The sequence below is a fragment of the Tauraco erythrolophus genome, chromosome 5 (genome assembly GCF_009769465.1).
Source record: "Tauraco erythrolophus isolate bTauEry1 chromosome 5, bTauEry1.pri, whole genome shotgun sequence".
NCBI lineage: Eukaryota > Metazoa > Chordata > Aves > Musophagiformes > Musophagidae > Tauraco > Tauraco erythrolophus.
In genome coordinates, this window is record NC_141469.1 from 6,307,829 (window position 1) to 6,323,465 (window position 15,637).

Below are 15,637 nucleotides of genomic sequence, written 5' to 3' on the forward strand. Positions count from 1 at the left end.
ACTCTGCATTTTTATATAAATATATTTTCTATCTAAACATATAGAAAACACAGAAATATCTTTACATTTGGAGGCAATAATAAATCCTTACCAGGGTTATCATACTGAAGTAAATAAGTGCAACTTTTTTTTACTACAATGCCTTTTCATCGCAGTCAATAGTAAAGTAAGTTTTCAAAGGTATTATTTCACAATGCGAGTGTGGTTGGTGTGTTTTTGTTTTTTTTTAATTTGGTTTATATAAAAAAAACATAGATAATTTGGGAGAAAAATCATATGACTTCCAAATACACTATCAAGCCTTAATCCTAATCCTTCATTATTTGGAAAATATCTGGAGAAAGGCCTGACCTTCTATGGTATTGTTTCCAACTGCCATTAAACCACAGCTGAGACTACGATCTGCACTTTTCACTAAAACATTTCACCAGGCTTTCTACTTTAGGACAGTACCTAAATCCAGCAGGCATATCAAATACATCTTAATTTGACTGTTTGTCCAATCAACATGCCCAGAAGTAATGTTTTGAATGCAACGATAACTAAGAACAATTGCAATCATTAAAATAGCATAACATTTGAGTAAGACACGTAATAAATGCTATGTTTCCCCTCAAGTTACAGCTGACTGTCATGTCCCTGCTGTCCAGGAACAAACTGCTCAACACATTAATGGCACTTCTGTACAAATAACCCCAAACAAATAATCCTTGGATAAATTGCAGTGGATTTAATATAATTCAAAGTCTAGACATTCTACTTCCAGATTTTGTATGAACAAAACCAAAGCTTTTAACATAATAAAAATAAATTTAACCCTAATACAAGGATTATGAAAAACAATTCCATGATTGAAAACCATATGGGATTTTGATCTGAAAACACGTCATGATAGAATTGATATCTTTTTTTTCCTCAACTGTGTACACCTCTAGCTTGAGATCACAATATCTACTGGACCTTTATGTAGCATAAGAAGTTAAACACCAGATTCTTCCATTCCAGTTCAACTCAGGATGGACGGTTTCCTATGAAACATTTGCAACCAAAGGTGCTGTAAGGTAGTATTTAAAGTGAGTTTAGCACCCAGATTTCCCAAACTATGTACTTTACAGATGACAAATATATTCCCATCAAATGAGACAAAAGAAACATGCAACAGAGAAATAGTCCAAATCTGAAGAGATTGTAACAATTGTCTAAAGAGACCAGTAAACCAAAAAAGAAACAGAGGCACAGAGAAGATGGCCAACAGCATGCTAAAGTATGCATTTGATGAACTACTATATTCGGTTTCGGAAGCACTCTCACAGAGCTCTTTCAGACCACGGATAGGCATTACTTCTATTCCATTCTGTTAAATCTGGAGTCATATTTACTGTCCCCATTCCCATGTGGCTTCCTTGGTTACTTGTATACAATTCTCAGGGATATTACCCTTCATATATGGATTCCCTGGCTTTCTGTCTTTATTGGAACTAAACTGCTGTATTAAGGAATGAAGAATTTAAAGTATGCAGTGAAATTATCAAGGTTTTTTTTTTAATACTTTTTAATATGTCTGTGCTTGGCCAGTTGGGGTGTTCAGCACCATTGGTCTGAGTCAACACTTACGAACATCAGAAAAATACTTAGGACAGATTGTACTGAACATCGAATCACATGCAGTGTATGTAGTTTAAAAGGAATTGTTTTCTTCAGTTTTCTTTAAAAAACTAACACATAATTATGGCAATGCAGTCCCTCAGAATCTTTCACAGACCATTTATCATCTTCCAAACATAGCTCCTTGTCAGATGTTGAACTACTTATAATAAGGATTAGAAGATTATTTCTTAAAAAAAGAAATAATATATATGCACACACACACACACACGAGTGTATTCATTCCCAATGTCTATTTTCAGAACAGTTACAGTAAAGTATAATCCTTTTTAAATGCCTAACTTAAGACTGGGATAGGGGAAGAAGAGACTCCCCAATCACCAAACTGTGGTGGAAAGAAGGCAGTTCATCTGGGGAAGAATTTGGAGGCCAAGGGCCATCTGGATCACACATGCAACACTCCATACCAGATGATCAACAGGGCAGCCCAGAATGGGAATTGCAAGAGGGGTTTTTTAGTCAGAGATAATCTGGGGTGATGACAGCATTCAACAGCAAGTAAGGATGGGCAAAAGGTTAACGGATATAACAAAATTATAATCTGTGACATATGCTTTAGAACATTATCTGTTCATATAGAGCACTTGTCAGCTTTACACATTTATCCTCAAGCTGCTGCTGCTCTGTATATGGTGTTCTCATCAAATTAAAAAGGAAGTTTGTGTCTTTAACTGTACAGAATTCAGTTAATGCACTATACAAATATGTACACACACAGAAAAAGAAGCCTAAGATACACAGAACTTGATTTCTCCCACATGAACCACGTGATTTCAACAGAACTTAAATTACAAAATGCCAGAAATCCCATAGTTAAGACCAATAATCAAAATGTTTGTCGTATCTGGTCCATCAAAATTATCATGATATAACTGAGGTTTTAGCTATTTGTAACTAAACAAATCACAAAGACTAGGAAAGGGCCCTACAAAATAAGATGGCTATCTGAATCTGCACAGTAAAGCATGGACTACCATTATTAGTTACTTATAGACCCTTGTCAGTTCTACGGTGCTAAATAAAACCCAAACCCAACACACTAAAGAATAAACCAGTTTAATTCTTTGCATCTATCAGTGGAATTAAGCAATTTGGTTTCCCTATGAATGGAGCATTAACATCTACGACTTCAGTGAATCCAATCATCAACCAAATCTTTTAAAGTATATGCATCAATCAATCAGTAATTAATTTGATCTAAAGATGTCATTATTATTCAAATACTCTATCCCTTATAAGAACATTTCTTCATTCACGGAAGCAGACAACAAGAAGCTGACAGCTGCATGAAACTTCACAGGTATTTTTAAAGATTTAACTGTTGTCTGGAGATAAACAGGACAATGATGTATAAACTGAAAGGTTCGGAAATGCAGAATCCTTACCTTTGAGGCCTTCCGCAAGCTCCTTTTTAAATTCAGTAGATAAAAGAGAGGTCATTTATAAGTTATTGAATAGAAACAACCTATCTGTAGATATTTGCAAGCTGCTCACTGAGTAGATACAGATACATTTTTTCACATGCTTCATTGTGATAAGAGAGGAAGTTCCTTCAAGCATCCCTTTTATCTTTTTTTTTTAAAGTTAGAAAATATAAATTACTTATAAAGTAATTTGCCAGAAGATTTGCTAGAATGAGGATCCTGGTTGTACATTATTTCTTATGCACATGAACAAACAGTTGCCTGTTTAGCCATTAAAATTCAGACATATTTTACATAGTAATAAACAAAAGTTATACCGTAGTTCAACTCATTACTTCCTTCAACTACTTTGAAGTCTTTTATGTTCATAGATTATTGAACTACTGTTAATCACCAAAGATTCTTATTATAATTCCACAACTAATATTTTGTTTGGTTAATCAGGAATTTTTACATAGAAGTGCAAAATTCGTATCTAGATTTTTATACAGTTGGACCTTAAATATGATTTTAAATATGCTCAAATGCCTAGTTAATCAAATCATAGAAATGTGACTGCAATGGCAAAGTTAGGACCATAACATCAGGCTGTCAATGCAGAGGATGAGAGACATCTCAAGTAGGTAATTAGCATCTAAAGTTAAAGGAGACCAGTATGACGAAATGTTTTCACAAGCTTATAAAATAGCCTTTAATTATGGAAATGGAAATTGAAAAGGTAAGCTTAATTGTGTTTACACAAAGGATATGGAAGTCTGTGGTCTGAATGCTTTTTACTATTTTCATGTAATCTCTTGGTATTATCTTTTATGCACGTATATGGAAGCAAATTTACAAAGAACCTTCTCAACTCATGCTTACAAAATAAAGCTGCTTTTTCCGCGTACCAGAGAATATAACACGTAAGAATGTCACTTAAGTCATGGCTTTTAAATAGCATAGAATAGAAACATTAATCTTTTCAGAAAACATTCAGAACATAAGTAAAGTCATAATCTTACCGACTTTTTATGAGGACTTGGACTAACTGTGATGGAAAAAGCCAAATAAGGTTACGTTTTAAACTATATTTGCATGTATAAGCATTTTCTGGAAGACATATGATCATTAGTTGTCCTTCACCAATCCCTATGTAACACAGTAGGTAAAAGACAGTATAGAAAGGATAGAACTACAGTTAAAACACTTAATTCTCTAAACTCAAAAATAAATCTACCTGCAAATATAAACTACTTCACAACAACTTTCATCGCTGCACAACTTCATGTGCTATATCTCAACAATGGAAGGGATTAGGATACAAGTAATTAGGAAAGCAACAGTATAAACATCAGACAGATAAAATGCTAAATTACATAGGCACACACAAATACATACGGACACACACAAGACAGCAATTAACAGTTTTAAATAGCTCTGTATAAGGCAACTGCGAAGCTGAACAAACCTCAGCCAGTAACTGTTAACACTGAAATTTGCTTGAAACTTTAGGGAGGCAATTAACCTCCTGGCCCCCAGTTCTCAAGCCCAAGGAGCAGCCCATAGAACTTCTTTTACAATTTATGAACAAGCCAAGGAATTTATATCACAGTCAGAGGATTCTTTTGCTGAATTAACCCCAGCTCCCTCTGACCTTAAGAAGTCATAAACCAACAGGATACAGCAGAGGGAGAATGTGCTCTAGTGTTTCAGCTGACCTACAGAGTGCTGTCTCTGTCATGCCAGGGCTGGAAACCCAGATGATGAATTACAGAGCAATATGCTAGGTTCAGATACAAACATCAACCCCTTCCCTCCATACACACACATGCAGACATGGTCAGTCACCCCAAACCAGCTCAGTTTCTGCAAAAGGCCAAGTATTGTTAGGGCTCATTTACAGAGTCTTACTCTCAGATAAAAGAGAGAAGAAAATTGCTTATTGAGGAAGCATGCATACATCTGTGAGTAACAATATTTAAGAACACATGCTGCGTACTAAATAAAAGCACAAAACTCATTGAGCTGCTCTTTTTGTATACAGATTATTAAGCATAGCAAAAATACAATTCCAAAGCAGGACCAGGAGGGTACCCAAGAGCCTCGGCTTTTATAAAGAACAGTTTTATAAATAAAAAAAGAATAAAAATGATACACAGCTCTCTTTAAAAGAACTCTGCCTGGCTTTATTTTGTAAATGCAGAACAAAGCCTCTTATACAAAGTAGCTAATAAAACAAAGTCTAGCTGACCACATGCACAGAAAATGGGATAACACAAACGTCTGCACCAGGACCTCAAACCTAATCAGCTGTAATCACTAAGACATGAAGGTCTTTGCAGTATTTACATTTACGGTGTATTGCTTAGCTGCACCAAAAGCTTAGCCTCAGCTGAAGGCTTATTCACAAAGATTAAGCATCTCTTGAAAACGAACAGTGGCTCGTTGTCTCACTTCTAGCTTGGAATGAAAAGTGATATTTTGGGAAAAAAAAATAAATAAAAGGAGGACAGTTTTGAACTGACTAATTGAAAACCACAGAATTTAACAGATATCAAGAGTATGATGTGTTCAACACTGCAACATTTAGAAACCAAACATCCATCACTGAATAAGATATGTTTGTGGCTCCACTGTTTGATGAACTGAAAATTTCTCACTGCTCAGAAAATCCCTGAAAAATTGTCAAGGATTTTCACGACACAGTGAACTTTATTACTAAACGCCATCAAATGTGTACTCAACTTTTTTTGTACTGTTTGCAGATTACATGGATTCCCTTCATCAACTACCCTTACTCTCTCTGGAAATTACGCAAGCAATTTCTCAGAAAACTATGCCTCCTCAGGCCCACTGAACATTGGACAATTTCGTCTTGTGATTAGTCCGCATGTATTATGATCCTGAACAACTTGGCTGAAGTCTTCAGGTACAGCACACTAGTCAAAACCACCTCTCCAGAAGTACAATGTGAATCTAATTATGGTGTTTTCTCACTAAACCTCACATAAGGCGTTTTGCCATATAACTTACAGATTATTTTTTTAAATCACAAGTCACAATTTAGCAGCAACTACCCCCTCCCCTCCCCGTATCATAAGGATAATCAAGAAATGGTCAGGCATCACAATAGAATGACATCTAAAACAACTGCGAAAATGTATTTCAGTTGATTCTCACCATGAAGCTCAAAATCCTCCACCAAAAAGGTAACTAACATCACAACAGAAGCTAGACTGGAAGAGGAAAGGACCACATTCATTTATCACAGGTGACCATTTCTTGAGCTTTGCAACATGTTTTTCCTGAATCAGTAAATCTCTTTAAAATGAGTGCTTCTATAGGTAAAGAAAGAAGCCTACAAAGTTTCTCCCCTTCTACAGTGTTATTCTTTCATAAATTGTTTTCACAGTGCATAGTCTCATAATTGCAACCTGTATCATCTCCTGGCAAGGTAGTTTCTCCCATCTTATTTAATTTACAAACGTACTGGAAATCCTCAGTGCCTTTCTACTTCAAGTAAGTTCAAAATGTCACAGTTTACTGTTTCTCATATAATAGCGGCTACAAATTTTGCAAGGCTCTATAGTCAAGGTTAGAGGTCTCTGGTGTGTGGTTTCATGAAACTCACCTTAGTCTAACTCCTAAATTTAGGAAAGCCTGCTTGAGAGAGCTGAAACAGCAAATGTAACTGGTAGCAGCACATGTGTGAAAAGTATTTTCACTCAAACAGCTATATTTTATTAAGAACTACCTGCACTATCAACTTGAAAAGCTAGGGCCTTTCTTCTCTGTGCAAACTGATGTATAACATTAATAGCACACAGAAAACATGTCTAAAGTTAAAGGGTCTGTCAAATCAGAAAAACCAAAAGCATCACACTAGTAAAGGCAATAAAGTAGACTCACCTGCAAAACACTCTGGAAATCCAGAGATTTTAATGAAGAATTAGAGTAACATTTTGATACTCCTTTAAGCATTGTAAAAAAAAAAAAAAACAAAAAACAAACAAAACCCACACAAACAAAATCAAACAAAAACACAAACAAAAAACACCAACTATAGAAGCCCTAATTTTCCTGAAAGTCTAGTACACCGAAATACTAGAAAATTACAGGGTCCTGTAGCTCCTCGGTGGATGGCAAGGTGAAGGTAAAGAAACATCCATAATTAAAACAGCAAAATAACTTCATGAAAAAAGTTGACACAGATTAGAAATTGAGGCAGTCATATTCCTCGAAGCCTGGACTGATGTGCCGATTGACTAACTAATAATACTATTGAATTGCTTCCTTTTATTCCTATCTGACTCATTAAAGTACAGCCCAGGTGGGTCAGTGGTTGGTCCTTCTAAAAGGCACAGTCCCCAAGGGTTGACAATAAATCCTTACACCCCATGCTCTATAAGCATTGGGGTTTTTTTAACTTTCTTTTCTCTGCATCTTTGGGAAGTCAAAAAAAAGAAGAGAAACCCACTGCTTATAGGACAGAAGGCTGAAGGGAAAGACAGAACACGTGAGACTGCAGGCAGGACTTTGAAAGGAGTTGATAACATGGAGTCGTGGAAGAAAGAAGAGGAATAAAGAGGAGGAATGGACAGAACCACTGCATTGCGATTCTGGGTCTTGCCAGCTTGGACTTTCAGCGTCTTTTGTGTCTATGATTATACAGCATATGCAAACCACCTGAGCAGAATGCACGTGCACATGTATGTATATGTTTTTCTACAGCTGCTATGAGGGAGAAATGTCCCAAACTTGGAATTTAATAAAGAAAAAGAGCTAAAGATAAAAGTTAATTTTAGCCTTTTATCCTGACTACAGGACCAGGATAAAAATTCGTTAGTCAAATCCAAAAATCGCAATATACCAAAAACTAGAAAACCTGTAATCTTAACGGGTGGTCTTGATAGACCAAAGTGATTAAGACTTTTCCAAACATAGCAGAAAGCCAAACAATTAAAAACACCAATTCTGTCATCTCCCCACAAACTAAATTTGCTTACGCAAAGTGAATGGAATGTCATAGGAAGGCTATTTGTTAACTGGCGCTTTGACTGCCAAAGGCAAATCTATACTATTATATATTGGAAATAAATTATCACAAAGAAACTCCTTTGAGTTGTCTGGTACTTACTTGTATGAAAGCATAAGCTCACAAAATGAACCCTATCAACACAACAATACGACTAATTTATTTTCAGTGTGTTTACAGAAGCACTATATAACATGATAGGGAAATGGCAATACAATCTGAGTAGCAGTATAAAATAAGTTACATAACTCAGACCCAGGAACATTAGGAGATCAGCAGAACAAGTCAGATGTTGCAAGAGAAAATAAATTTTGAGTTAAAGCACACTCAAGGTAGAAAATTCTTATTTGGGTAACATGCAGGTCATGATAAGGTCAGAATCACATTAATAAGAATCAGAGTTTCAAAACACCTTATCAGCCAGAGCTGAATGAACTCGTATATACATATAACTATCCATATCCATATATATATTATACACACACACATATTCATATATAATTACAGCTGAGAATAGAAACTGGTTTTACACATTAAGCGGGTAAAATGTCTGAAAAAGGTGCCATTTAGGTGTACCTGTAAATGTGCATTTTGGTTTGTAGATCGGCAACCTGTGGACATACTTAGCGATACCTTGTTATACACTTAGAAAGTCGTCTCTGTTCATGACAATAAGCAACACTGTACCTGTGTGGCTTCGAATATGAACTCTCAGTGTTCCATTGCTTGCAAACTTCTGTCCACAATACGGGCAAATCTTCTCTTTTTCTCCAGTGTGAGTCTACATGAGGTGGGAAAAGATAAGAATGAAGGCTTCAGCATAGCTTTAAAAGAAGTGAAATATGGAATATTTTAACTATATTGACATTGACCACTATTGTCTCCATTATATATTGTATACCACCACATCAGGAAGAGATTCTAAGGAATTAGCTATATGTGTTCTTTCAATTTTCTTCAATAATTATAAACAAATTTCATTACTAATGGCAAAATAAACTGGCTTTTCAGTTCCTAAGTTTACTGTTTCCTAAATAGTTTCTATTGAAAATGTTAATTCATCTTCATGTATTTTCATGATTGCAAGAATAAGATACTTATCTTTTCAGATCGATATCTATGACATAGTGGTTTTTAAACCAGCAAACAATAATTTGGTTACTTAGTAAAATTAGGCTTCATAAATGGGTCTATTTTTAAAAGTTTTAATTTCACAGCATTTTATTACTTTATGAAACGTAGTGAAAACAGTTTACCTAACCTAGCATAACTTTTCCTGTTGCAAACTTGAACTGGAGCTTTAAAAGGTCTCTATGGAGATTTGTGCACGTGATTTCTGACTGGCTCACATGAATGGAACACAGCCCTCACTTCATCTGAAGTCTATGACAGGCAAGTGCAAGTTCCCAGTGACTTCAGTCAACCTAAATTGCATACTGGATCCTGTCTAGTCTGTAATAAATGCTAGGATCAGATTACATGTAGAGAACTGATAATGAGAAGTACATTGTAATTGTCACTAACACTAAATCATACACTGAGCTTATCTTCTGAAATCAAGCTTTTAAGGCTAGAGCACCTTGTTTATGTAAGTATTATTTCAAAATGGCAAAAAAAAAAAAAAAAATCAGAAACTCTACTCTCTACCATCCAACCTGTGTGGTCAACAGCAAGATCACCTTGAAGTAAGCTACACACATGGGTTCTCATATTTTTTCACACTGTACTTTCAATGCCCAGTTCTGAACTGAAGGTTTATAGGTTTATCAGTCTAGTGAATAACATTTCCTTGTAACTATGAATGTTCTTTTAGTAGAGAATTTTGGATTACTTCATTTATAGGTGTTAATTTAAATGGGATAACACATTAAATTATATGTTCAGCTGACAATTTGAGTTTCAAGCTTTACACATGACTCTCTTCAGATAGGGAAATTAATTCTTACTTTTATGAAAGACATTGAAGTATATAAAATTCTTCATTACATCATAAAAACTTTATCTCACATTGTACATATTGTGCTGCAGCTGAAGCAAGAGCAAATGAGACATGAACGAGATATCATTTCAATACTGGACGAACTTGCAGAGTTTTCATTCCCTGACATTAGAGATATGAACGTTAAATCCCTCTTGATTACAACAGAGTTCTTTAGAAATCACTTACATCTCTAAGAGCAACATTGGGGAATACCAGACAAAGAGCTATTAATTCATTCCGAACAATCAAAAAAAAAGGATTTCCAAGAGCAACATATTACAATTACAAGGCTCACATGTAGCTAGTCCTAGTCTGAGAGCAGCATAAAGCAACAGATATTACAGTTAAGAAGGAATGTCAAAGAAATTATAAGGATAAATGATAAACAGTAGCGGCTCTCCATTAAAATACAAATACATATATGTATTGTATTTTAATGTGAAATAGCAAGTCATACTGATTTTTTTAGAAAGGAATCTGAGGAATAGAAGTTTAAAATTTTCTGCAGAACTCATCAACAATTCCAGGTAATATTTTTCATTTTTGATCTTATGATCCATCTTGGCAAGATCCTTTATAAAAGGTTAATCTCAAATCAATGTATCAGTTCTAAAGGCTAGGTCTGTTAATCAAGTGATAAAAACAAGTAGATAAGGATAAAGGGGATTGCGTGTCTGAAAAGTGGCCTGTTTTTTCCAAACCAATCAGTTTGTCTAATGAAAGATCTTAAGCCTTCCTAAAGTCTTGCTCCCCAAGAACATAATCAGAAACAAGTTACAAGTTTATTTTTTATATCCTTCATCTTTGAGTTCCTCAGACCAATATGTTTGGGCTTGAAAAACAAATATGTTTTAATACTCCTTATTTTAAAAGTAATTTAAGAGGAGAGACGAAGAGCATCCTATAATATAAAGTTCTTTATCTCTTACAGCAAAACTCAATTGACTTCACAGGTTGAACAACAATTAATGAACCAGGTTATTTGAATCTCAATCATCTTCTAGTACATCTACTGAAATCTACAAACAAGGCAACCCCATGGCATTCTAGCTCTTCTAAAGTACAGATGAAAATCTTCCACTAAGTGTATCTGGGAGAGAAGCATCTTGGTTATACAGTTATGCCACTCAATCACAAGAAACTTTATCTTCCAACAACTATAATTACTAAGTAACTTAAGGCATATTAAATATGAGACAAGCAGCATTTAAAACAGACTGAAGACAGAGAGCAAACGCATTAAAATACATTTAATGGAAGATCAAGACCTTTGAAAGACCACAAAAGAAACCAAAGAGATTTTGTTCCTAGTTGGTTCTGTTACATTTTGCAATCTGCAAACATGTTAAAAATCAAACACACATTAAGGAGGCCGTGCTGGCCATTATTTCAGAGAATTCTCTAGTCTACTATCTGCCAATAACTTGATTTAGGCTCCAAAGACATATGTTAGTTCCCACACCTCTACGATACAGTAGGGTTGGAGAGATGTTGAAAGACGCCCTTACATTTTTTTCCTCAATTTAGATATAGAATCGTGTAGTAATGTGTAGTACTCACCAGATTCATGTGCTAAAAATATCGTACTAAGTAACTCAGGTACACTCAATTTTACATGCATATATGAAGAGCATGCTATATGGCAAATAATATATGCATGACATTTTTCAACAAACTCTAACAATCTGTATTTGGTGGCAACACCTGAGCTGATTTTCTTCAGCTGATTTGTTCTTAATCCAATTATTTCCTTCACATTTCTTCCCTGTCATGTAAATCTTACCTCAGACCAAACTAGTGAGCAAGCTTTCTTCTAAAGTTTACCTCAAATCCATTGCAGAGATAGGTGGAAAGGAATATGGTAAAAGCAGTGCAGCGAGTTCCATCCTGCTACACACCAGATGCTGGAGTACCTACACTGGATTTACACATACGCACTCGCTGCAGATCCTGCGTACCACCAATAACCCCACTACTGCAATAAGCATTTTAGAACAATAAGCACTGTCACAGCTTTCTACTGAAAGCCAGAAACGCAGAAGCATACGGAGATTTTAAGTTTACATTAAGGGCACCAAAGGAATGAATATGATAGAACTGATTCTACTCACTTTTTTATGACTTTTCAGGACTGAGGGTGTCACAAAAGCTTTGTCACAGAGATCGCACTTGTATTTCTTATGGCCATCGTGTACAACTTGAATATGAACATTTAATGTGTCCTTTCTTTTGAAAGTAGCATCACAGTGATCACACTTGAAGGTCCTCTCACCTTATTAAGAGAAAAACAATGTTTCAAGATACCAGATTTTTCTGGAAATACACTAATGCTTATTGTTTCAGAAAAACGAATGAAAGTCACAATGACAAACAAAAAGTTGGGTCCTGAAAACAGAAAGAAAAGAAATATCACATCAGATAAAAATGTCATTGGGAAATTAAGAAAGTAGTCACCACAACAACATAGCCAGAAATGTGAGAGTAAACTCTATAGGCAAAGGTTGCCAAACCAATGGAAATGGCTTTCGATGAAATGGAGCACAGGTTTTATCAGCACCTCCAGTAACAGACTCTCTTTATGGTAACAAGCAAAAAGATGAAATAAACTTCATCTTTTGAAATTTATATGGTAAGAGACATCTTTCTGAATTTAAAAGAATTCTCAAAACAAAAAATACTTGCTTTGAGTAACCTATCTCATTCACAACAATAGAGGCAAACTCATATGAGAAAGATGAAGTAACTCTTAACTGTTACAGCAATATTACTATTCAATCTGTGGAGGAGTGGTTGAAGGTTATGGCAGAGGCCAGGTTAATATTGTTATTAGTTTTTAAATTCAATAAATTACTTAAGAGAGGGGAAGAGACATTGTATTCTGAAAATCTGCATACATCTTTTGAGAGGAAAAAAAAAAAAGATGTGATTCTTCAGAGAAATCATTACAATGAACTTTGACGCTACTGTGAATGCAGAAGAGAATATTCTCTTCTATTTGTTAATTTCTTGCTTAAAATTACCACTTAAACATGAGTGGTAATCTGCAACATGACATTCATTCAGAAATCCACAGTCTAAACTGGAAATCAGGTGCCCATATCCCAGAAAACTTTCCAAGCAGTTATATCACAAAGGAAGATGGCTATAATCTAAGGACTATTCTCCAGTTCGGAGACAGTGGTCTGATCTGCAGATCCCTGATCTATATGAATAAGACACAGACTTGTATAAGCACAAGCTACTTCCAGCAGCAATGATGCACATGTAGAGGTACACTTGTTTCCTTGCTATAGCTCATTGAAGAATAAAATCATCCCAGCCTTGGTCGCAGTGCAAAAGTCAATATGAATAGGAATGGATTTCAGTATGCTGCATATTAAATCCCATTTGATGCTACATACTGAGGCACAAATTTTATCTTTATTATATATTATAACACCTATAAATGAAGTTTATTAATACAGTGGTGCCTCAAGTACTCCCAGACATTTCAAAACCTAAATAACCTGTGATATCCATGATGCTTTTTCCAATTTCAAGATAGGAACACCTAAGAAATGAGTTTATGAAATAAAAACTTCTGCAGTAAATTAAGTTTGTAAAATAAAATTTAAGTCATTCTACATCATTCTGCAGAGTGCCTGCTTCTAATAAAAGAATATACAATGCAACCACACCAAACAGTAAATTCAGCTAAATGTATCTAGAGATTCTGTTTTCTCTCCTTTCATTATAGCAACAGGTATATTTTAGTGCTAAGAGAGGGACTATCTATCAACCAGCTGCAGCAGGACATCGCCTGTAATTCTGAGTTATTTCAAATATGAGAAACTCATTATCATGGCAGCACAACTTGTCAGTCTCAGAGGTAGGTCAGGAGGGGAAGAGTTCTACATTTCTTCACTAGGAACACAAGCTCTTCTCAGACAACAGCAGAGCCTCTTGTTTTAATCACAGCCTTGAAGTGAAACCTGTTCCTTCTTCAGTTCATCCTAGTAATGACTTTCACTTTTCACTTTGCTATTGGTCTGACAACACTCCTTTTATAGGACTACAGACAAGAGAGATACAGTACAATTATAAAAGCGTTGCTTATATTCTGCTGTATTAAGGCCTCCTTGTTAAGTTGGTCAGCTGTTGGGGTTTCTTTCTCCAAAGAAAAAAAAAAAGTCTTAAAAATCTTCCCTGTGATTAATAAAAATACTCAGTATTACTGGTTTAAGGCTTTGACTCATTTTGGAGACAATTTTAGTCAAGATGGCAGAAGTCACCACCTTCAAACACCTATTCTGTCCCTCAGGAACACGTTTCCTTTTGCACCAAGGAAAACTGACTAGACAAAGTCTGTGCCACTGCAGTTCACAGTCTGATATATTTAATATTTGCTTAAATAGTGGTAGGAACAGCTAAACCTGCCACAAATCACAAGCCCAGCTTAAAAGATCGCAAATTTCCTGAGCTCCCATCCTTTTGAAAAAAAAGGTCGAAGTATATGTTTTTAGAGAGACCTTTACCAAGGCCTGCAATTCTGTGTACTGTGAATTACTGCTTTTGGATATCCTGCAAATGCTTGATTCATTAGAATACACAGGTTTTTAACTTTCCCCTCCATCATTTTTAACATTTAACATCAGAAAAAGATTTTACAAAATCTAATGCTTTGTGAAACCGCAGAAGCTTTGAAAGATAATTGTAAAAGAACAAACTAGAAATGGTGGGCCCGTACCAACCTCATGAAGTTTAACCAGGCCAAGTGCAAGGTCCTACATCTGGGTCGTGGCAATCCCAGGCACAAATACAGACTGGGCGGAGAATGGATCGAGAGCAGCCCTGAGGAGAAGGACTTGGGAGTACTGGTGGACGAGAAGCTCAATATGAGCCGGCAATGTGCTCTTGCGGCCCAGAAGGCCAACCGCGTCCTAGGCTGCATCAAGAGGAGCGTGGCCAGCAGGTCGAGGGAGGTGATTCTCCCCCTCTACTCTGCCCTCGTGAGACCTCACTTGGAGTACTGCGTCCAGTTTTGGAGTCCCCAACATAAGAAGGACATGGACCAGTTGGAGAGGGTCCAGAGGAGGGCCACGAAGATGATAAGAGGGCTGGAGCACCTTTCCTATGAGGACAGGCTGAAAGAGTTGGGGCTGTTCAGCCTGGAGAAGAGGAGGCTCCGGGGTGACCTTATAGCGGTCTTCCAGTACCTCAAGGGGGCCTACAAGAAAGATGGGGAGAGGCTGTTCAGGAGGGCCAGTTGTGATAGGACAAGGGGTAATGGTTTTAAAATAGAGGGAGGTAGATTCAGATTGGATATTAGGAAAATATTTTTTACCATAAGAGTTGTAGAACACTGGAACAGGTTGCCCAGAGAGGTGGTGAATGCTCCATCCCTGGAGACGTTCAAGGCCGGGTTGGATGAGGCCCTGAGCAACCTGATCTAGTTGGAGATATCCCTGTTTGTTGCAGGGGGGTTGGACTAGATGACCTTTGAAGGTCCCTTCCAGCCCTAACGATTCTATGATTCTATGAAATGCCAGTCTTAATTCATCTAACAGAAACACT

At 36.2% G+C, this 15,637-nt stretch overlaps 1 protein-coding gene across 6 annotated transcripts in view; it reads right to left on the reverse strand.

Moving 5' to 3' along the window:
- The window catches only part of PRDM5 (PR/SET domain 5), an 84,782-nt gene that overhangs the window by 24,113 nt on the left and 45,032 nt on the right, over nucleotides 1-15,637 (reverse strand). For all 6 annotated transcript variants that reach the window (XM_086611893.1, XM_086611892.1, XM_086611891.1 and 3 more), the window contains 2 exons: nucleotides 12,196-12,356; nucleotides 8,791-8,884 (listed from right to left, as the gene is read on the reverse strand). In XM_086611893.1, coding sequence (XP_086468019.1) covers nucleotides 8,791-8,884; nucleotides 12,196-12,356 — 255 coding nt within the window. The remainder of the gene's footprint in view (nucleotides 1-8,790; nucleotides 8,885-12,195; nucleotides 12,357-15,637) is intronic.